Source organism: Anthonomus grandis, chromosome 7 (assembly GCF_022605725.1).
Source record: "Anthonomus grandis grandis chromosome 7, icAntGran1.3, whole genome shotgun sequence".
Lineage (NCBI taxonomy): Eukaryota > Metazoa > Arthropoda > Insecta > Coleoptera > Curculionidae > Anthonomus > Anthonomus grandis.
In genome coordinates, this window is record NC_065552.1 from 17490980 (window position 1) to 17516358 (window position 25379).

The 25379-nt window shown below is 30.8% G+C and overlaps 1 protein-coding gene across 1 annotated transcript in view; it reads right to left on the minus strand.

Moving 5' to 3' along the window:
* Positions 1-24927, minus strand: part of LOC126738828 (sensory neuron membrane protein 1-like) — a 36892-nt gene extending 11965 nt beyond the window's left edge. Inside the window, exons 1-5 of the mRNA XM_050444279.1 lie at positions 24647-24927; positions 14884-15039; positions 14300-14457; positions 8976-9123; positions 1851-2111 (exon numbers count right to left, since the gene is read on the minus strand). Coding sequence (XP_050300236.1) covers positions 1851-2111; positions 8976-9123; positions 14300-14457; positions 14884-14991 — 675 coding nt within the window. The 5' untranslated portion in view covers positions 14992-15039; positions 24647-24927. The remainder of the gene's footprint in view (positions 1-1850; positions 2112-8975; positions 9124-14299; positions 14458-14883; positions 15040-24646) is intronic.
* Positions 24928-25379: the final 452 nt, after the last annotated feature.

The window sequence follows — 25379 nt, forward strand, 5'->3', positions numbered from 1 at the left end:
CTTTTTCAGAGAATTTTTTATAGTAATATTGGTTATAGTCAAAGTTAGGGTCGTAATTTTCTAAGTGATTTTCCTCCAAATTATTCGCAGAAGAATACTTATTTTCGTCAGAATAATCAATCGATTCTAGATTAATATTAAATATTTGTTGAGGTTTTTGTACAGATCTTAGTCTCGAGTTTGAAGAGGATGTATCCATTAGTTCTGGATAATTATTTTGCATTTTGTCTGGCATTAAAAGCTATTTGATTATTAAATCGACTTTGATTTAAGTTAGGATTATGTTAGGTCTAAACTGAGAAGAATTATTAAATCGGTTTTGGTTAAAATTAGGGTTATGTTGTCTAAACTGGGAAGAATAAGCTTGGGGTTGTTAAATCGTTGGGTATTATATTGATTAGGTTGATAATTATTATGAATTCTTTGCAAATTATCAAATCTAGTCAAGGCATTACTATAACTTGAGAAAAATTGCAGCTTTTTGATTATTAGGTTTTTCATGATTATTATTTTGTTGATTGGTCCATTGGTTAGAGTTACTAGAACTATTATTATTATTAGTTTGATTTTATCGATTTCTAAATTGTAAAAAATTCTCTTCCTCTCTAACAAATGAAAGGGCTTGTTTTAAAGAGTCTGGATTTTTAAGTCTAACGACCAATTGCATATGATAATTAAGTTTAGTTATAAAAGTTTTTAAGCAAAGATCGTCATATTGGGTAATTTTTAAAAGTTTAACTTCATTAGTATTGTTGGAAATATTAATTTTTGTAAACAATAGTGATCTAGCATCTTGGATATGTTGACCAAATAAAAATAAGTTTCATGCTTATAATATCTTGGACAAGACAGTCTTCAGATCTTTGCTCCGAAAAGGTTATTAATAAAACATCTTTAATTTTTTGCCATGAATCAAGTTCAGTACCAGGAGCTATAAGATCAGCTGCTCTACCAATTAATTTACCTATGATTGTATCAAACAAACAAATATTGATCGCATTATTGGGATCTGTTCTATTTTAATGATTTTGTAAAAAATGCTCGCATGATGCTATAAATCGATTAAGAGTTTTTGAGTTACCATCATAAGAAGGAATATTATCTGCTTGGTATCGAATCAGTTGATAATTGGGTTGTGCCATTTTATCGAATTCGGGTTTTAAACTTAAATTACGAAATAAAGTGACTAGATATTATAAATACGAATCTTCCAGATTGGAATTATAAAACGATATATGTAAAAATCAAAACAGATAAATATATCAATAAAATCAATTAATAAAAGGAAATAAATTCAGGTTCACTTACGATAGAAGTGGTAATAGTTTCAACATGGATTCTTAGCTTCTGCGGCGATTTTGTCCTCTCTATTCACCAATAGGGCTGTTGGACGATTTTGTTCCTATCCCCTGGTCTGTGAGCTGGAACTTGGGCTGTTCGTTTTCTGTACATCTGGACACACGTTCGATAGGCTTTAAATCGTAGTAACGAAACGAACGAATTTTAACCACGATATACCCAAATTTTCGGTATATTTTTTCGCGTGTTTTATAAATCCGATATTGGCCTATCCTACCGACTGCGCCAACTACGTGGTGGCCAAAACAAAGATCGTTTTTAAAAAACAATTTTATTTAATACAGAATTAGCGACTACTAAGGTTACAAGACAACTAACTCAGATAAGCTAAAGCACACATATTTATAGGTTTCTATTAAGAAGCTGAATAAAAAAGTATAAAAATAGTTAAATACTAAATAGACATTTTAAAGTGCTAAATAGACATCTTAAAGGGATGTTACTAGAAGTTACTACAGACATTAAAAAATAGTAGATAATAAACCACTTACCGGTCCTAGCATTGAAAATAAATAAATATTTTCATTATCTTGCCGATATTTAATCCCTGGAATTTGAGTCTTCAACTGCGAACAAATTGCTTTAGGTGCGAAACCAGAACTTGTACAATTTAGATCAATACCGTCAAATAAAAGATCTTTTACCCTTCCAGTAAAAAAAATTGTTTTGGGGTTGTTAAATATTGCTTCTAGCGATTGGTTTACTATAGAGAGAAAGACTGGAGAGTTTTTCATTACTATGTTTACCATGCCCTAAAATAATAGAAAATAATCAGCTTACACATAGTCTGCACGAGTATAATATTATGGTCTCGGGGCTTTTAATATACGGAGTAAGTCTGCTTCGATCGCTTGTATGAAAACTATAATTAGGAATAATCTTAAAATATGACAATATACTAAAGTTGATAGGGCAACTCTGTTAAAATACTTTCAAATATTAAGAGATGGCAGCACTTCAATTATATCGAAAGTAGGTATCCGCTCCATTATTTTTAACGGAACACCCGACTTTTTTATAAAATTAAATTTAAACAGCAATATTTTAAGTATGCATTTGGAAGCATTAAGGAATTTCTAAAAAAAATCAGTAAACATAAATATTCAATAACTATTTTTGTATTATTTGCAAACTATTATCAGCAAGGCCTTTTGCTGTGCTATAGTACTTTAGTTAATTTGTCAAAAGTAGAGAACAGTGATAAAAATGCCTGGAGCTAAGATATCGGCGTTTACAAAAGCACAAATTATTACTTTACATTGGTGTAAAGGTATATGTGAAGGGTTATCGTGGTATCAGATTGTTGCTCGATTAAATATTGTTAGGAGTACTGTTAATAGAACGATTTGAGGATTTGAAGACACTGGCGATGTTGCTTTTATTTTTTAAATACGTAAATAAGTCTATTTTCTTCTTCTTTTTAATTTTTGAGCGTGTGAGATAGTATTTTCTAAATTGATTTTTACTACAAGTCACCGCTGAGCGATAAGATCATTCAATATTCACGTAGAAACCGTTTCTAATTTCATCGCACGGACAATCGAATTATATCAAGTCGTACGGTTTCCAGAAAACTTTTTAATAGTCAACTTCATCGCAGGCGGCCCCTGATAGTGTCACTATTTAATAACCAACAAAGACAAAGACCTCTTCAATGGGCTAGAGAACATGAAGCCTGAATGTTGCCACAGTGGAGATACGTCATTTTTATCGATAAAGTAAGTTTACAAAATTAAGTTTTACAAACAATGAACGAGCATTTTTACTTGGAAAGTGTCATCAAGCCTGTTGTTTATCGTTTAAGAGAAGAGATTGGCAACAATTTTGTCTTAATGGATAATAACGCCCGCCCGCATATGGCTAGGATAGTTTTAATGGCACTTAATGAACCTGAAATTACCAGATTAGATAGGTCGCCACTGTCGCCGGATATGAATCCAATTGAACATGTTTGGGACTACGACTCTCTAGAGCTATATAAATCGTAAAAATAACTCATCGCGGAAACCGCCAAGAGCTTATTTTAGCAGCTCAAGAAGAATAGGTCAACTTGCCATAAGACACTATTAACCCCCTTATAATTGACAGGCATCATACAGTTGGAAAATGTATACATTGCGATGGCTTTTCTAAAAAATTTATTACTTTTCTGTTTTCCTTAAATATGTATTTTATAACGTAATAATCATTACTTTATCGAAAATCATTTTGCTGAGCTTTTTTTACGTACATCTGTCAATAATATTCCAAGTTTTTTTTTCTTTTTTTTTAGACTTTTCAGACATCAGCTTCCAAGATAACTTTATATCTTTTAATTCTGCTATAACAGAAATTAACTTCTGTAAAACATTTGCATTTTTTGTAAACATTGTACGCATTACATTTCTGTTCTTCTTAAGAAGTTTGTTAATGGTGAAAAGTCGGATGAAAATTGCAGCACAAATCGAAAAAAAAACTGTAGAAATTTAGTTAAAATATTGAGAAATATTAAATGTCTAGGTACCATTACTAGGTCCAAAATATTTTAAATTCTGCCTAGGTACAATTAAAACATTTAAACCCAAAAAAAACCTATGTAAAATTGTGTCTACCACCGTGAGTAAACTATTCAAAACTCGGCTTAGGGCCGGTATTAGAAAATTACTATGACAGATAGCTTAAAGTTAACGTGTGGAATAACGTCCCTAACAGTTAACAGTTAACTTTAAAATGTAGAAGTTAACTTTATCGGGTGGATGAGGTATCAGTTAAAGTTAACTTTATAGAAAATTCTGGTTTTTAATACATATTCTGTCAATTATTTTGAATATAACCTAACAATTAAAAAGCCTGTATTCCTCGATATATAGATGGCGATAAAAAACGAATATATCTCCTCGAGACTACCGGACCGTCAAGCATTTGATATGTCATATGAAATGACATAATTTTTTATAGTTTTTAGCTTGTAGAGGCTTTCTTTCTAGAAGCATATCTACGGCCAAGCCAAGCCAAAATTAAAACAGGACAAATTTATCTTTTGACAGTAGCACATGGCCCTAATAATGTCTTAAAGGCGAAGAAAAAAAAATGGGACGGTTATAAAACTGACATTTTATTGCTAAGGGTAACTTGATCGTTAAAGTTGAAGTTACCTTTTGAAACATATTTATAATACCGCCCTTAAAGGCACTAAATATTGTTCACCCTTAGTCCAAAGGCGGCGGATTTGGTCCGCCGGTTGGAAATGTAGATGTCAAATTCAGTCTCGGCAACGTTAAAGCCAAACTATCCTATCGCGGTCGCTAATTATCTCATTTCACCATTGTAAAAGACCGTTTCACTAGTAGAAACCAGGTTCTTATTAAAAAGAAAACATTTCTTTTTCTGGACAATCCAGCTTCATGGAGTAGTTTTCAAGAACTAAAAGTAACTAATTTTTAGACTAAAATCGAGTGGCGTAACCCAGAGAAACCGGAGACATTAACCTACTTGGTAAAATGTGATTGCCAATGGGGCGTTGCCAGATTATTATATTTATGTATTATATTATACAGGGTGTTCATTTGAAAACTTCCCCCCACGGATTTATCGAAAACCACTGTTAAAAAAAACGCCGAAATACGTCAAAAGGTTTGTCAAGGGGGACAACTCTCTAACCTAAAATTACTTCACTCCCTTTCACCCATTACCCCCCAGGGTCATTCCCTTAAAAATTTCAAATGGCAAGGGGTACCGAGTAATAGCTTGTTTAAAAGGTCTTTCAAAGTCTTATATTTTGACGTTTGATTTTTTTAAGTCGGTCGATTCGTTTTCGAGAAAATTAGAAAAATCTTTGTTTATCTTAATTTGTTCAGATAGAAAACAAAAACATGAAAATATCAGTTTTAATTTCAATAAGTGTTCAAAATGTTGCCCGTTTTTGGCCAAACAATGATATAGGCGATGTTCAAATTCCTGACGGACATTTTCAAAAGCATGTTGTGTGATATCATGGCAGCTGTCAATGATGCGTTGACGAAGTTCATCCAAACTTTATAACTCATGAAAAAAGTCTAACGGCGTTATATTAGGAGATCTAGCAGGCCATTCTATAGAAGGGGGCCTTCGCCTTATCATTTATCTGGAAACTCGTCATCTAGCCATTGCCGAACAGGAAGAACATAGTGAGGAGGAGCGCCATGTTGCTGGAAATATATTTCGGCCTCATCAAGTATAGGGTTTCCATCATCATCGATTTGGTTTTACAATGGATTCAGTGATAAGCGGATTGATGGTATTTTCCAAGATATCCAAATAAATGTCTCCATTTAAATTTCCGTTAATAAATAATGGCCCAATCACTTTATTTCCTAAAATGCCTGCCCATACATTAAGCATTTTCTCCCAAAACTCAACTCGCCTATCGAAATCGTCTTCGGTTAACTCTTGCAATATTTTCATTTTGAATGGATAAAATTTATGAAGTTTGGTAACTGTGTAAACAGAGCCTAATGAAATACCAGTAGCAACAATTTTGCGTAATGAAGTATTAGGATTTATTCCAAAATTACCCAAAACTTCAACTTGAGCGGCTTCATCCAAAATTCGCCGATGATTACGTTTTTTATTTGCAACAGATCCAGTTTCAGTAAACTTAGTAACACGGTCCACAACATACCTATACGAAGTTATCTTCTCCTGATGTCTGGCGTTAAACGTGACGGCAGTTTGCCGAGCACATTGATTTTGGGCACCATAAATTAGAATAATTTCCACTCTTTCGGCTAGTGATTTACACTAGTTAAATTTTTACTATTCCAAGACTGTCACAAATTTAACTGACGGCAGAATAAATTCTTTATTTTCCTTAGCAACTATAAATAATTAAGCAGGTTTAATAATAAATACAGTTCGCCCAGGATATCTGCGTCGATGAAAAGAATGCGAAAAAAAATTCAGGTTGTTATTTAGTTTTTTCCACGTCTAATCTTTGCAATTGCTGTTTATGTTGGTAGTTTCCGTTTTAAATTATAAACGAATTGTAGATTTGGCAAACCCTAACGGGCAACATTTTGAACACTTATTGAAATAAAAACTGATATTTTCATGTTTTTGTTTTCTATCTGAACAAATTAAGATAAACAAAGATTTTTCTAATTTTCTCGAAAACGAATCGACCGATTTAAAAAAATCGAACGTCAAAATAAAAGACTTCGAAAGACTTTTTAAACAAGCTATTACTCGATACTCCTTGCTGTTTAAAATTTTTAAGGAGATGACTCTCTTATGTACCACAGTGAAAAAAATATTAATAATTCCTAACAGTAAAGTAAACAATGATGCAGCAAAAGGAAAGTGCATGTTTTTAAATATATTTTTGGCTTAATAATTTTTATGATTAATAGCTTAAATTCTAGCAAAATACTTGAGTGTATACCTACTATTAACAAGTGTAGTGTTAAATTAATAATGTGTTTTTTTCTTTAATACTAGAAATAATAACTAGTATTATAAGTACAAGTTACTTATACTTTTGGGTATCTTGGTTATTTATTAATAATTAGAAAGTAAATATGATAAGAAGTAATTTTGAAAATTGCCAAATAAGTAGCTTTTTTAAATGTCCGATCTCGTTACTACACTATAGTTCCTAGTAAAAGAGCTAGAAAGCGCAATTTGTATAATAATAATTGTTGATTGAAGATTTAGGAAGATGCGTAATCCTGTGTTTTAAAAATGTACCCGATCGATTATCGATTACCGACGTTTCGTTTACCGAATGGTGCTGGCGGAACGATTCACAAATCCCAAAACGATTCATTCTGGTTACGCGGCCGTGTTGGTTCTTTTTTTAAGACAAGGGTGATGCTGCCAATTATATTTTTATTGTTATTTTTTAGACATACAACACAATGGTGTCATTTAGGTGGTCAAGTAATGGTAAAGTGATGATTTACTTAAGGGTAGAGGCGTGCTGAATTTTCTTGCAAGTTAAATTTTATAAGCAAATATTTAATCACTTACCAAACCTTGTTTTTGAGACAAAAATTAATAAATGAAAAAAATATTTATACAGAGCTATTTTTACAAAATTACTAAAAAAGTTTTTTGCAAGTTATAGTTTTAACAACAAATATTATGTTTTCTTCGTTCTATGTTTAAGAATGCAAAGTTTTTAAATAAAACTTAATTTACTAAAAACTAATATACAAAAAATATATGGGACAAATTTTAAGATATAAATAGGTTTTGCGTAAATATAAAGAACAATTGAAATATTCACAAGACTTAATATCTATAGTAATATAACTTTTCAGTCAATAATTTTTTGTAAAAAGTAAGCCATAGTGTCAAGTAATTCAATATCTGGAAAACTGTACAGCGTAGTGTGGTAACATACAACTTTTTTAGATAAAAAATATTGAAAAATAAATAACTTTAACTGAAATTAAAAACCAAAAGGTCAAAGGTTTTTTGAGTAAGGGTGTTAATAGCACTCGATAAAATATAGAAAATAGTCACATTTTAAGTTGCAATATAGACTTAGTTCTAAGTCCTTAATTATTAATTGATACAACTATACTTAAAACTAGAAAAACTATGTAAAGAAAAACAAAAATTTAGTTTAAAGACCCCGCATCACGGTTATAAGGATGTCCAAAATAAGGAATTGGGGATCTCGGAAACGGTAAAAGATATAAGGTGGTATAATTAGAGAAAAGTTGCGCAATATAGTTTCATTTTATAATAGATTATTATAAATTCCCAATACTTTTTAAAAACTAAAATTTGGCAAAATCGTTTTAAATTTTTTTGGCGTCATTTTAAAATATATAATAAGATAATTTATTAAATTAATACATTATTGTGACCACTTTTTCTGCCCTATACGATAACACCTTTAAATTTAAAATACAATGTTCTGTCTTTAGAGAGCTATCATCAACTTTGTTTTGCCTTGTCGACGCTGTATTGGCCAATAGCCCCTTAAATTACCTTCTCAATGAGGTATCTTATATTTCCAATAAGTATTTAGGATCACCCCGGAAAAATTAAGTACCTATCTCTCTTTCGCTCACAGAGCTCGTACCAAAATTATATGTTGGAAATGCAAGTGTGATACACTATTAAAAGGCTAATTAAAAGGGCTAGTTAAAATTGAAAAACTCCAGTATGACGTTCATAAGAAAAAACAAAGTCATCATTACAATGAAAACTCATTTAGATAGGCTAAAAAAATCTTCAATAGAATGATACAGGTCTTCAAAAATGCTATATGTTGGAAATGCAAGTGTGATACACTATTAAAAGGCTAATTAAAAGGGCTAGTTAAAATTGAAAAACTCCAGTATGACGTTCATAAGAAAAAACAAAGTCATCATTACAATGAAAACTCATTTAGATAGGCTAAAAAAATCTTCAATAGAATGATACAGGTCTTCAAAAATGCTTTCCAATTGCAAAACCCCTGTTTATCTATTTTGCCTTTTATATAATCTCTCTCTATTTACTTGAAGATAATTTCTTTCCTTGAACACTCCGATATTAAAATTTTTCCTTTTTTTAAGCCTTAAAGTTTTAAAAGGAAAAAGGGAATTCTAGAAAGCTTATTGCTTATATTATCTAAATTAATACTTACGTAACTTAATACTTACTACTATGACGGGATGAATAATAGTTATATAATCATCATCTCGTAGGCTCCCAGATTTATTTTGATTAAATTGGTATAGATCATATGGTGTGTACGTGAGGCTATCTTCTGTTTCATTATCTACTACGTCGACTTTTTCTTTAAATTCACTAAAATATATATAAAAATTATGTGAATTTAATAAATAAAAAAGACTGGATTAAAATAGTTTAATAGAGATAGATGGAATAATAATAATAATAATAATAATAATAATAATAATAATAATAATAATAATAATAATAATAATAATAATAATAATAATAATAATAATTTAAGTTGGTATAATTTAGGTCTCGACAAAAAAAAATTAGATCTTAAAAAAGCAAAATTAGGAATGTTAACTTAATATTGAGAATAAATAAAGGAGAGATAAGAACTTTAGAAGATTCATTCAGAGCTTAAAAAAGCTCTGAGCTAAAGCAATAAATACGATTGTTAAAAATATTTTTATCTATATCTTCAACTTAAATTTAATTTCCTTTATTACCTTATCATGGATTGTACGTAAACTTTAACCTTTATGTATAATTTAACTTTCATAAGTGTAACTTTTAAATTTTAAATGATCTTTTGTTTTATTAGTAGAAAGTGCATTAACCTATCATATAATGCTCATTCTATTATTTTTGGAAAATAAAATTTAAAAAAAAAAGTTCTGAAATAATTCCAGTCCTACTTATGGCTTTTGTTGTTATAAATCACGATAACTTGCTCAAAATATGCATTCAAGATTTGAGTTGAAGGATTAAATCAAATGGATATTATGTCTTTATGAATAATGTTTAAATTATTTTTAATGTAGTTCCTGGAACTATAGCAAAGCCAAGTTGAATATTTAGGTGATAGACGCATTCAAATACCTTTAACTTTTTTCGGTGTGCAGGGTCTTATACATATAGTGTCTTAAGTATTCTAATTTAGTTTTATAGAGACAACACCAGAATAAACATTTTCAAATTATTAATCTATTTATTCTTAATCTTTTGTTATTTAATTTATTACGGATATTATATCCAGCCTGTTTTTTATGAAGAGATCGTTAAAAAAATATATGGCTTTAATATTTATTACTTTTAATCAGTATTTCTTTATTAGAAATCGCATATTTTTATATTCTCTTTATTCAAATAACCTAATCTACTAGTTGTGAAAAGTGTTTTGACATACAACATCTGTTTTAGTATATTGTAGCGTTTTTATCGGTTCGCTAGGTATGAATTAAAACACATGATGCATAAAAATATTTTCTTAAGCTGTATTTAGTTACTTATCACTTACTTAACACTTATCTCGACTTAAAAATCGCGCTTCAACTGACCTCCTGGCGCCCGCGCCGACTGGCCTCCTTATATACTCGCCTGATCAAGGTTCCAGAAGATTTGCTTCAACATACTACCATTCACTTTCCAGAGACGTCGTCCGCTTGGGTTGCTCGCTTGTATTACTGCGATGATTCCAGAATGAAAAAGACTAACTGGTATTCGCGACCCAATTGCCAATTTCTAAGCTCATTTTATCCGTAAAAGATCCCAAAAATGTCAATATCGGCTTAACGTCCCCCTCTTTCAACAGGATCTCTCATAGAAATAACAATCCGCGCTTTTCTCCAGAAACCGACAATGAGGACTTTAATAGCACACCAGAAATTGAACGCTGATGTACTGCGAATCATGATTCAGTTTAAGATATCGAATCCGCATGCAAGTTTGGGAATTCAAATCAAATCATATTTTGCCCAATAAGTAAAGCTAATAAATCTAAATAAGTACCTATATACCTACTTATTTTTTGTTTTGAGGAGAGTGGTCGAGCCTAAATTGATAATCAATTTGTGTGCACCTCTTTGTTTACGAAATGACGCGCATGGCAGGATGCACAAAGTTAGCCAGACGACAGAGGAGCCAACAGAGAAACGAAAAAGTGGACATTAAATAATGTAATATTAAAAAAACAAAAATATAAAACATGTTGAGATTCAAATACAAAAAAAAATTACAAATGTTGTCTTGTTTTGCAGAATGACTTTGACCACTAAAATGAATAATTTTATTGGTGTTCTAGTCTTGGAATCACCTTTCATAACTAGCTTTTTAATAGAAAATGGCAGCATATTATATACTTTAGGCAGAAAACATGTAATAAATCTATAGCAAAATGGATTACTAAACTTGGGTATGCAAAGATTTTCTTTCAAATTCATTCTTGTGGAGTAACTATGTGACACGAGGGAAAAACTGTTAGTTATTTAAAAAAAACAACAAACAAGATACAATACACAAATTTCTATTATTAAGGGCATTTAACTTTTCATATAATAACAATGTAGAGTATCTACGAGGTTTCTTCGATAAAATTTTTATAATACTATTTTGACAAGTTGATTGAGAACTTTCAGATTTGCATCATATGAGCCTTCCCAAACAACAATCCCATATTGATTAAATTAATGAATTGTACAATAAAAGCATACATTTTCGATTAAATATATCTTTAAGCTGAGTAAATTTGTAACATAATTTTCTAATTTTAGAGGTCAAAAAGATAGCACGTTCATTCCATTTTAAATTTTTATCTATAATTATACCCAAATATTTTATTTTATTTTATTGACTTTATTAATAGTTAAGACACAGTTACAGTTTTTGATTTTACTACAAGCTGACGTATGGAGTATTAAATATTCATCTTTCGGTTGATCTGCATTTGTGGGGGAAAAAGCAATAAAATCAGATTTTTCAAAATTTAAACTCAGTTCACTTAAACCTAGCCAATGGAAAATTTTGTTCAACTCCAACTCTAGCCGATCATATACTTCATTTCAATGGTTAGCTGAAAATAACGGAGCTGTGTCATCAGCATAATATTATGATACCACATTGCAATTTCTTAATATGTTACGCATTTCATTTATATAAGCCAGAAAAAGTATAACCATACCCTGGGGCACCCCCGTAGTAATGGTAACATATTCGCTATAAACATTGTTAATTTTCACTTTCTGTCCTACCAGTTAAATACTTTTTATTAGAAGCAGTGCCCTCCCTCTTATAGCAAGTTTTTCTAACCTCTCAAAAAAAAATTGTGCGCTGCCGTGTCAAACGCCTTTGATAAATATAAGAAGATTGCTAGAGTCTTTTTATTATTAGCATTGTGGGAATAAACATTTTTAATTAATGTAACCATAGCGTCTTCCGTAGATCTATTCTTTTGAAATTCAAATTGGTTATAATATAATTTTTTTTCCAAAAAATTAACGCCCTTTTCAAACAATTTAGAAAAATTATTTATCACTGAAATAGGTCTGTAGTTGATGGATTGATTTTTGTCTCCTGCCTTAAAGATTGGGGTAACTATAGATATTTTCCAAGTATCTAGAATTACGCTTGATTCCAAGCACTTACTAAATATATACGGTTAAAAAGAAAGCTTTATTAAATATAAAGGTTTCACGAGAAATCTGTGATTATTTGGAATTAATGTAACCGTTATACCATCTTCCAAGGGAAGATGTAGCTTTTAGGGATTTAATATGTAAGTACAGTTCGTTTTTAGTAATAGGTCTTAAAAAGTATTTAATTATTTTGCGTATTGTATCAATTTTATTTTGTATGGTTTTACGTATATTTATAAGGAAATTATTAAAACCATTAGCTATATCTTTCTCGTTTTCCATGTAACTATCGTCATGAAAAATACAAAAGCGTTTAGAAGATTGATTTTTCTTGTCCGATTCAGTTTCCTTATTTACGGTTTTACAAAGTTTTTTATAATTTTTTTTGCATTCATTGATTTTGTTTTTTTGTAAAATATATTTTTAGTTGAGTTAATTAGTTTATTTAAAAAATTTTTATATTTTTATATTTGTTTGCTAACTCTGGAAAGTAGTTTTTAAGAAGCTGCTTTTTAAGATAATCCCTATGGTTTATAGAGTTTAAGATACTCGAATCCCACGACTTTCTTTTTCGAGTTTCACTATTGTAATATTTTGTAAACGTGAACTGATCCATTATGGACAAAAACTTTTTAATAAATACTTTATATATTGTTTCAAAGTCACCCGATTCATATATCTCTTTCCAAAATTCTGTCTTTAACAAAGTAGATAATTTTTCATGGTTAATTCCTTTTTTGTTCGAGCTTTATGTTTATGGTGTTTTTTCAATGCTTAAGCCAATAGTAGTGATCAGTTATTGTATGACAAAAGACATTAAAAAAATTATTTGATTTTAAATATTTTCCGTTTTGAAAAATAAATAAATTATAGTCGAGGAGGTTCCACTTTCTCTCGTAGGTTTATTAATGCATGAAAAAAATCCCTTTTAAGATAAAATATTTAAGGACATATTAACATTAAAATCCCTATTCTCTTTATGACAGACTTTTTAAATCTTCGGCAAGTAGTCCCAAACGTTCTTATAGGTTAGTTTCTGATGTGACGCCTCTTTGGTATCTAGGTAGAAAACCATTCTAACAGTTTCTTCATTAGTTATCTTGAGTGTTTGCCAGACTCTGGCTTTAGACCGACGGAGCTCTTTTCTCAGAATGTTTCTAATTTTTCACCGAAAAACCTCAGCTTCTTCTTTAGATTTATTCTAAATCCTTGGCCACATAATGCTCTAGGGCATACCCATATGAAGCAGTAAACAGATCTTGCTGCACTTCACAGGTTACGCCGTACCCACTCTTTCGGCCGTTAAAATGATGGGGACATGAATGCCATAACTCAGCGTCTTTAGAGTTTCCATAATAAGACAGGTTAAAGTAAATGACAGGTGGTAACAAACTCCTGCGGCATTTGTATTTTGTAAAGAACATTGTTGATGTCTTGAACAAAATAAAGTAAATGCCAAAATTTTTAGTTTGTACATTTTAAATAGGCGTGTAAAAGATTTAAGATGCAATGAAATCAATTTTTCTGTGATTACTTCATTAAAAATTAAAACTTTTGATGCATTCATGGCACCTTATTTTAGAATTTTTTTTTTCTTCGAACAAAAAACAAAAAGTAGCAAATGTAGGATCATTGTTCTCAGAATATTAATTTCTATCAAAATACGTAATAATATACCAAGTGTTTTATTTGAAATAATAAAGTTATTGTCACTTCCGGTTAAACAGGAAGTGATGAAAAACAACTAAATATGTCAAAAGAAGCTCTTATAACAATTTCTTTGTATACAATTTTTTTATTAAGTGTTTCCTTTTTTCTATATATATTATATACCGGGTATATTATATACGGATTTTTTTTTACAAATAGATAGATTAGAAAAAAATACATACTCATACCAATATGGTCCTACTTCATTGACTATTGGTTTTTCGCCATTTTGGATTTCTTGTGGGTTTGTAACATTAAAAAAATAAAGCTTAAAGTTTAGTGGAAATGGAAGTTTAAGGTAAACTGCTCTAACTTCGTTACTTTTTTTTAAGGACACTTGCTAAAAAAAATTATACAGTTTAAATAAAAATGTTGAATTCAACCAATTATTTTAAAACATAAAGCTACCAAACAAAAAGCTACTAGAGAAGTAAAATTAGGAAGAGGAAGTTATGTTAATATAAATTTTGACAGTCATTGAGAAAAGGTTTGCAGAGATTAAAAAATTTACTGATTAAAAGTTAGAAGAACAAGTTAGGAAATTATTCTTTAGACTATCCTAGAGTTTCAATATCTTCATGAATCTATTTCTTTATCATTTGAAAATTGAATTATTTAGTTTGGCAGCCATAATCTGTAAGTTTAGATTAAGGCGATTAAGTTTTTTGTAATGTTACTAGTTAAACTTTAAAACTGTATTCCAATATCACTTATTATACCTATAACAGTATGCTGAGTTATATTTTATTATGAACACAATACTTACATCCTTAATTCCAAATCTTACAATAGCTCCAAACAGCCACAGCTTTGTAAAAACGCCAATGATAATAACCACCACAGAACTATAGAGTAACTTTTGAGAAGCAGCCATTATTTAATTTTCTTTATCTAAAGTTTACTCTTCAGTATAATAAAATTCCTAAAATAAAAAAAAAATCATATTTCTTTCTCCTAAAAAGTAATAAAATACCTTCACTAATGTATAAGGTGTTTCATAAATAATGGTAAATAAGCTAACCGCAGATTGTCTTAAAAAAATTAAATTAACTAATATTAATTAATATTAATGTATTTTACTTTTCTGAATGTTGATAATTTTAGCCATAAATTCAGCATTTACTATTCGTTTTTAATAACATTTAGATAATAGATTTTTTACATAGCAAATCTTAAAATTAACTTAATAAACAAGGTTACCTTAAAAATACCTAAAAAATATTATGTCATAGAAATTGCCACCACCAACATTTTTTTCAACATTTTTTTAAACTCCGTAACTTTTTTAGGCGTGGCATAATTTAATTTTTTATTTAAAATAATATGTATTGGTCAGTTTAAAAAAGCTTAAATAAGCTATACTTTGAAAACCTCACTGCGAATCACAATTTTCGAGATATTTACATTTAAGGTTTTCAATGCGCTCAAGATCAAATTTTATTTTCCTACTTCAGGTTAAAAGATTTGTAAAAAAATTCAAACTCATAGATTTAGTAACGTTATCTGGTACCTTTTAATGCATTCTTATCGATAGTTCTGTTAATCATTGTTACTTATTTCGTATTACGTGAAAATCGAAGATCTTGGCCCGCATGAAGTCCAAGCTTTAACCCATTAGCTTTTTATATACATAAAATTATTGGTAAAAATATTAACTGCTGCTAAGTCATTCCAAAATGAGCAATTATCTTTTAAGAATCATCGAATCAGTGGAAGAATTTTAAAATATATTGAAACAAATGGAGGTCAGATAGATTATTTATTAGTAAATATCCATATTTTTTATCTTTTGTATTTTATTATTCATTCGAAGTGTAATAAAGTAATTTAAGTAGTTTATGCATGTAATTTTTTTGAGTGCATAAAAAACGTTAAATGTTTCCCGAAAAGGGTCAATCGTAGAGAGATTTTTGATGTATACATTCTTTAAGCAAAACTGCGTAAAAGTTTAGCTTCAAGTCTTTTTTTTTTAATGAAATCTGCTGTTAAATTATTGCTGTTTACTGTTTATAAAAGAACCTATCAATATGATGAATATAAGCTTAATGACAATTATAAACTATAATAATACATAGTCCTATGGTTGGAACCTTTGGCGTGATGCTCAAATCACAAGACAGTTTTACCACTAACCAAAACTATTTATTTTTAATCTCTACACGTGTTTTGCTAACGATCGCTAACGATTAGCATCTTCGGGAGAAGATTAAAACTAAGTTTTAATTTCCAAAATAGCTAACATCATTAGCGAAACACGTGTCGAAATTAAAAATAAAGAGTTTTGGTTAGTGGTAAAACTGTCTCATAATTTATAATATTACAGTCAGCTTTAAAAGATATTGCTCACGAAAGAACCAGATTCTTCAATATAGCCTTTAAATAATAGTTTAAATTTACAGTATTGCTACTTAATCTATATTCTGATAAATATATTTTTAATAAAAATACATACATGTCCTTAAAGTTTTCATATGTCAATTTTTGAATAGAGGTTACCTACACAGCTTAAAATAGCTCTGCTGCTAGTCCTATTGAAATTGTAATAACTTTAGAAAAACAAACAAATCGACTAAGATTTTTTGCGGCCTGAAAATGAAATTAAACATTTTTTCAACCCCTCCGAAAGGAAGAGACGTTACTCTACCTAACGTAGCTTTTGGGGCTGGGCCCCAAACCCAGTCAGAGGAAGGCCCTTTCAACCACCCGTTTGCTTCTGGCTTATCTGTTCCCAAGAAAATAAATGGAAGAGGTTAGAAGAGGTAACCACCAACAGCGACCAATCATCCTGCCAATCGAGCCCGCCGCTGCAAGACAGTCCGCCTATGAGACACTTCAAGGGCAGTCCACCGTGATCAGCAAGTGCCCTTGGAAGGACAAAGAAACACCACCGGAAAGGATAAACAAGTAGACGCTTCGCGTCTACTTTGGTCGGGGACCAGTAGAAATTTTTAAAATGTTTGTCAGTACCTCAAAAAAAAATCTCCACAAAAATTCAAGAGGTGCCCTAAACACGCAGTGGGGAAGAGACCTACCGTATCCTCATAAGGCTCTGAGTTCAAACCTTAGCTTCAGCATGGTGCTCTACCCAACTTTTTCTTTTTTTAGTACTTCGAAAAAATTACCATCTATAGTAAATACAGAGAGAAAAGGGAAGGTCTTATTATATATTATAATCAGAAATAAATTTCATTGAAATATTACTTACTTATTTCTGAGTATCATGTTTTCAAAGAACCATGATGTGTTACAATACGCTCCGCTCTCAAGTAACTCGCATAAATATAACCAATATTCAATATTATATTAATACCTTCTTATTTTATTATAATACACTAGTGGCATCTAAGGTAAATACGCTAAAACAGAGTCCTCAATTAATACACTGTTGTACTAGCGAACGTTATGGCGTATTCACCATAGTATGCAGATAATCGCTGTTTCCAAAGTAATTTCATTTACGTTTTTAAATTATGCTCCAAATTCAAAATTAATTTTTTTGCCTTAAAGGCCATTCAAAACTTAGTAGAAAAGTTTAATAAGTCAATTTTCCACAATTTATACGTGCCACAAGATAAAGGAAAAAGAGGATCCCATTTATTAGGGTATTGGGATAAGACAACCGGGTTTTTATGTCGATTTTTTTTATTTTTCAAATTTATTTTTAAAAGCCAAGAGTAATAAGATATAAAAAGAATTGAGAGGAGGAGAATAAGAAATAAAAGAAACCATCCACGAATTGAATCGAAGCTATAGAAGCCGAGATATTAGTAAAAATGAGGAAAAATCAAAAGAAAACTGGTTTTTTTTCACCGTACAATTTTTTTTCCTAAGATGATTATTGGCAAATTTTAAAGTAAGCCCTAAACTAACAATTTCGAGTAAAAAAACTCATAAAAAAAAATTTTTTTTTGGTCGAAAATATGAAGGGGTATACCCACGAAAAATCTCGAAAAAATGATTTTTATTTTTTTCTGAATTAACTGTAAGTCTGAGAACTTTTTGTTTAAATCAAAAGTCCTCAGGAATATTACGAGGTATCCGTATGTCAAAACGAATCGGTTCTAGCTATCATAGAATCGAAGAAAATTGGAAAAAACTATAAAACAAAAATATCGAATTATCACGAGCCTTATGAAAAAATTTCAATTTTTTTATTTTTCTATCTTGTACTACTTCAGAGTACCAATAAAAAAGATTATTACCGATTTGACTCTAAAATGAACAGAAACCCTATTTCTTTGCAATTTTCGATTTTCGAACAAAATCCGAGGTTTTTGAAATTTCTTTTTTGTGGTTAAAGACCATTCAAAAACTAGTAAAAAAGCTTTATGACAAATTTTTCCACGATTCATACTAATGTCACAATCTAAAGAGAAAGATCAGGTCCCATAAGAAGCAATGTATTAGGATAGGAAAAAGTGGTTTGTTTCTTGTTTTTTTTTTTTAATTAATATTTTAAAAGGCAATTATAAAAAAATAAAAAAAATTTAAAGGAAAAAAAACGAATAAAAAATTTATCAACTTATTGAATTGAAGCTATACAAGCCGTGATATCAGTAATATAGTAAAATAATACAAAAAATACACCTTTTTTTAACACCGCATCAATGTCTTTTTTTTCTAAATTTCGTTAAAATAAATTATTAATATAAATTTATTACTAATTTAGCAACCCCCACTAAAAGAACCCTAACTAAAATAAGACTATTATTACTATTATTATTTTTCCAGGTACCTATTTATACCTTGTCCTAACCTTGCTGCTTTTATTATTAGGTATTATAAATATTATCTTTCTTGTAAATGTTCCGTAATATCAATAGCCTCTGTATATTTCAAATATACATTTATTAATATTTATATTCATTTTATTTATCCTAGTAATTTATCTTATCTTATTCCTTAAATAACAGCGCGTTGCGGAAAAATAAAAACATTTAAAGAAAAACGGTATGCCGGTATAAAGCGTCAAAGTTAAAAAAAGGTGTGGAGCAAAAAATACTCTACGTAGAAGGTTGTAGAGTACGTCGAAAAATAGGATTTAAAAAGTTCCTAAAACGCTGAAAGTTTGAAGTCTCTACGTGCTGCCAATAAAGAGTTATTAAGAAAAGTAGAAAAAAAACGGTCAAAAAAGGGTGTATATTTGTTAACACAGCTCACCCTGTATAATACGTGGCGTCATGAATAATACTTCTATTTAATCCTAAAGGATTAAGCTTTCAAACGGTGTTAGCAAAAAAAACTAAAAAAATTTTTTAGGAGTAGAAAAAAAATTATTTCTCAAAAAATTAGCTTTTTTTTTTTCGAAAAAAAAAAATTTAAGTTTAAGCTCGTTTATCTCGGAAGGAGTTTATTTTGGAAAAAAATAGTTTTTATAAAAAAGAAAGCTATATTTACGTAGAAACGGGCTGTTTTATTCGCATTATCGGAAACATTACCGTTTAGGCCCCACAACCGTTAAGGTCCGCGAGGTACCGCGCAAAAAGTTCAAAATTCATTCACAGAAAAATCCAACTTCTAATGGGTTTATCTTAAAAAGCGCCCTTTGGAAGTTGCTTTGCATAAAGGCCTTTAACGTCAATGAGTTTCAGAAAATTCGGCTCAGTCAGTTTTCCACAAGTTGCTGCACCGACTGTTTTCACGAAAAAAAGCTTTTTTGTTTTTTGCCACGCCCGCCCCTTCGCGATAGCATGGCCAAAATAAATTACATCGTCACGTAGCCTTAACCTTCCCACATAAAACGGTGAAAACCAGAAAACAAAATTCGCCATAGAAGCAAAGTTATTAACGTTTATGTGACGCGAGTCCTAAAATCTGTCAATTCTTCACGAGCACATATAAGAGCTTCGCTCTTAACAAGCGGCCAAAACGGGTGGGTCAACCGAAAGATGGCTCTAGCAAGTCTCCCCTAAAAAGGAGAGACAGTACAGGCCAGCTATCTACGTAAAAGCCCGAAACGGAAACATCCAGCAGCTACAAATCCGCTGCATCAAGGGCGCACCTGAAGGTAGTGATCAGGTCAAACAGGGATCAGCAGACACCCTGGCCAGTAGAGGTAGCCTTCGTCCTCAGGAGCCAGGAAAGACCAGAGATCTAAGAGACCGTAGAATTCCTCTACCTCAAAACATTATATAACGCCTTAACGTCAGGAGGTGGCAATACCTTGGACAACAAGGAGAACCGGGAAGCTGGACTATGAGCTTTCAAGGATTAAGGACAAGGCACCTTTTTTAAGGATTAGCCGATCCGAGAAAGAGAAGCTGCAACTAGCTGGGTGGCACCTCTTCTACCGGCTGATTACTCTAAAAGGAATCAGGATGTCCAATAGAAGGGAGCTGGCTTGGCTGCGGCCCCGTCAAATTCCGGTAGATCTGGTCGGCCCTACCAACAATAGGAAATAATCTCTTCGCTCCACCAAAATCTTGAAATAAATGGAGCAGATTCGGAAAAGTCAATTTAATTTATAACAAAATCACGCCACTACCGCTGAACTAGTTTGTATCATGGTTGGCAAGAAAAGAGAATTTTTACTAATTCAGGAACCTTGCTGCTTTTTACCTAAGATTTGTTTATTGGCATCCAAGGAGCTGCAGGTTATTCCGCTAACCCAGATCGGTTCCAATAATGTCACAGCGGTCGTTCTAGAATATTGTGTCGGTAGGTGTAAGTACAAGTTAATTGTTAAAGTTTATATATCCCGTATGACGTTACCAGGGATCTAATAAAATACATGAAGAAATTTGTATAACGTGTATATAGGTTGATCGAAAATACATAAACCTTATACAAATCGCTTCTCCTATTTTATTTAACAGCGGGTTTAGTTCTTTAGAGAAATTAAGAGGTTTGGTCTTCAACAATTGTCGGGTATAATGCGAACGCGCATAATATGGCATGCGGTGGTACCAATGAAAATGGGCGACGTATTATGCTTCTTGACTATCTTATTTCAGAAAACCTTGATGCCTCGAACAAGGGCGCGGAAAATACGTTTGTGAATTGCAGCCGAAGGGCATGTGATTGATATTACAACAAGCGAGATGATTGCACCGTTTAAAAGAAATCCAAGGACTACGGATCGAACCAACTATATAGAAGGCCTGGCAGAAGTATCTAAGGCGTCCCGATACTAACCAGAGAAGACTTAGAGACATAGGTAAATGATCTAGGTCTGCTACTTAATCAATCCTTTGAGGTAGCATTTCCTCTTAGAAAAAAAGGTGCCCGCAAGGTCCTGTAGTGAAACGAGGTTCTCGATAAACTCAAAATGGAGTCTAGCAGAGCCCACTTCCGAGCACTTCGAGGACGATCTCAAGAGGCTTCGAATGATTTTAAAGAGGTAAAAAAGCGCTTTAACATAAATGTGAGAAGAAAGAAATTAGCTAGCTGGCAAAGGTAATGAACTGGAAACGATGTCTGATTCCGCCTGGTCAAACTTCTCAGCTCAGATAGGAGACGTAAAATACGCTATATAAAGGTAGGAGATAGCTGAACAAGCGCTTCACAGAAAACACTAAAATATATTCTCGAGACTCACTTCCTAGGAGAGGCCAACACCGGTGCGGATCTGATCGAGAACCATCAGGAGCCTGATTAGGGATTGGCTGGAGGAATAGTGACTGATAGCGGTATCAATGGCAGCAGTTCTGGAGGATCACCGCAGGATCATCCAAAAGTGGTGCGTGAAAACGGGCCTCTCTGTCAATCCTGTCAAAACAGAGCTCATACTTCTTACGAAAAGGAGAAATCAATTTGCACGACTAACACCGCCATTAATGTACCAAACACCTCTGTACATGAGGCAAGAGGTCATAGGCGTGTACCTGGACAGCAAGCTAACGTAGGGTAAGCATGTCACCAAGGCAGTCAACAAGAAAATCGCCAACTTGTGGCAGCTTCAAAGGGTAATTGGTAGTGAAGTAAGGTATAGAGCCCAACATCCTGCACTGATAGAAGCAAAATAATTTTTGTATTATATTTAAAATGAAATAAATGCCTAATGGATGACGTAAAAAGTGTAATTTTTTATTCAATTAATCACGGAAAAAATTTTTTATTGTATTTTATTACTTAAATCTTTTACGCCATTATTTGAAATTACACTATTTGACTATTTGAGACTTTTACACTGTTCGAAATGTCCAGAGTATTTTGAGTATTATGAATGGGTCAAAATACTCTTTCAAAACATAATAAAAAATATAAAACAAGTCAATGGCATATCTATACTGTAAACATCAAGTATACCTCATAATAAAGTGTACATGGTACCTCCAATTAAGTCAGCACTATTCGTATCTCTAATATTTAAGATACAGGGTCGGTTAGATTAGCAAACTACTAGGATTTTTTTCTATTGATATAAAAAGTAAAAACAGAAAAAAAATTGAACATTGTGTTTGCGAAAAAAATTTTAAAAATGTCATTTGTTAAATGTTGATCCTATGTATATCTTTAAGTAAAGCAAATAAAATTTTTTTTAGTAACCAAGTTTATTTACACTACTACCTTTAACCGAAAAATAGAAAAACAACCTCAAGTAAACCAACTTAATTTACACTAAATGAGCAAAAACATAGCTTTTTTAATACATTTCTGAGCACACTTAAGCACGGGTTTTGTAACTTTTAAGATTGATTTTCCATTTATTGATACAAATATTTGTCTAATATGTGTTTAAGGTTCATCAATGATTTTATATTTTTGACATACTTTATTCTTTATGTAACCATAAAAATTAAAGTCGAGACGGGTTAGGTCTAGTGATCTCGTGGCAACGAATCGAATCACGTGTTGCAATCCATTTTTACCGATAAACAATCTATTAAGTAATATTCTTACATCATTTACTTTATGAAGAAGTTCTCTACCCTGTAGGAAATAGATTTATTGCTATCACTCCAAGTAAACATTATTCAAATAATCTCTAGATATAATGAGGTCAACGTATCTCCTTCCGGTCAAATTGCCATCATAAAACACAGGTCCTATCATTTGGCTTCCTATTAAGCTCCACCAAATATTTATACTAAAATTATTTTGAGGATTTTTAGGATCAGTAAAGAAAAGATTTTTTTAGGACCAATAGTGTACATCTTTATGGTTAAATATCCCTTTATTTCAAAAATTTGCTTCATTGCTCTAAATTATACAGTTAAAAATATTGTCATTTGCTTCATAATATTACGTAACCAATTACAAAAAGCAAGTGTTCTATCGTTATCGCCAGGTAATAACTTTTATACTTATATGGCGTAAATTTGTGTCTCTTAAAGACCCCACATATTATTACTAAGCTCACACCGTAAGCTCTTGCTAAATCTCCAATTAAGTGTTTCATATGAGCTTCAAATAATGCCAAAATATAAATTTAAACATCCTGTCTTAGTATAAATTATTTTGTTTTTCTAAGGTTTGAGAATTTACGAGCCTGGAATCTCTGGTTCAAAAGTTCAAAGCCAACGTGCCTACATTTGGAAAAATTATTAATAGCGATACTTTTCTATCTTTAGGTTTAGGATATTAGTGTAAATAAGCTTCTTTTTTATTAAAAAAATTATTTGATTTTGATTTATATAAAAATATACATAGGGTTCTTTTTACAAAATCACATTTTGCACATTTTTTCAAAAAACCGATTTTCAATGTTTTTTCTGCATTCACCACTTTATTCAGCAAAAAAAAATCATACTTGTCTGCTTACCGATATCTTGTATCGATACCGATACCCTGTATCTTAAATATTAACAAAGATACCAATGGTGCAAACCTAATCGGGGGCACCCTGTATATATTTAAAGCCCCTATGCATTTTTCATCACATATTTGCCAATACGTGTTGCCTGTGGTCTTCAATTTCCACTCAAGAAGATTAAATAATCATTAGTATGTGTCTACATTAAAATTTCAAAATTCCATCGGTTTAAGATTTATATTAAATTTTGACAAAAAATATTCCATCTTATGCCACAAACTTCAAGCTTATTAATTTTAAAAAACAACAATCCTCAAAAGATTGAACATCTCTTGCCTTCCGCTTAATTCAAAATCTCATAGAAGCAAAAAATAAAGCGTTGAACTGCGCTTTAATCTATTTTCTAAGAATGAACGAAATTGAACCCTGAACGAAAATTTGTTAAAAATTATAAATAAAAAATATTAAAATTTAGAATAGGCACATCTAACATTTTTCTAAAATCAACTAATATATTATACCATTGTAAGCAGGGTAGAAGTACCTTGTACTATTATATTATAATATTGGAAACTCCATGGCATAGCCTAAAATCAAACTTAATTTTTAAAATTAAACACAAAATTTTGCTTATAAAGGTATGTTTTCAATATAATATAATTATATTACGATAAAGCAACTTTTACCTTCTTAACGAAAATGTTCATTAATTTTTAAAAGAAGATTAAAACTGAAAATTAAATAAAATATTTCTGATTTGATAGTCTGTTTTGGTAAAAGGCATTTTTGAGGTGCACGTGAAAAATCCATTTAAGTTTTACTTATAATTTCTTACCTGATTTAAAACTTTCTAAATATAGTTTGTCAACAAAATTTATTTAATTCTGTATAATTTTACACTATTAAATATATATAATCTAAATAACTGCTTGATTTGTTCTAAGTTTTCACGAAACAAAATCCAACTATAACAGAAACTAAACTCGTTACAATTGAGAGAAGGGGCATCGAGAAAATTCATTATGTTGACTCCTCAATTATTTCGAAGGCTAATGTCAACTTTGCCCATCAATAATAAATTACAAAAATTAGAAATAACATTAAATCCGAAGTTCTGTTAGAATTTTATTGACTTTCAACTATAGTATTCCCTGGCTTTAATATTCAGTGTCATCAGATATAAAATAATAATGAGCCTGTTCGCTTTGTAATAACTGATCATTAAGTTTGAATGAACAGTTATTAGTTTTATTTGCAGGAAATGGGAGTATTTATTTTTTATTTAAGAATGCATAATATAAAATAATAATTGTATATGTAAACAGTCTTTTCATTTTCAAATTTGTAAAACTAGTTTGTTTAGTTCTATAACATAATATTTATATACAAATACGATATATACTACTATGCAGAATTGAGTAATTTCAATTATCAGTTAAATAAACTAACATTTTCTAATGATATATATAACCTAAATGCATTTTTATTGCTCATCTCAAATATATAAATGACGGCGTTAGTATCACAACGCGAATTTCTTGATTTATGGGAGTCTGCTCTCCTTGCTT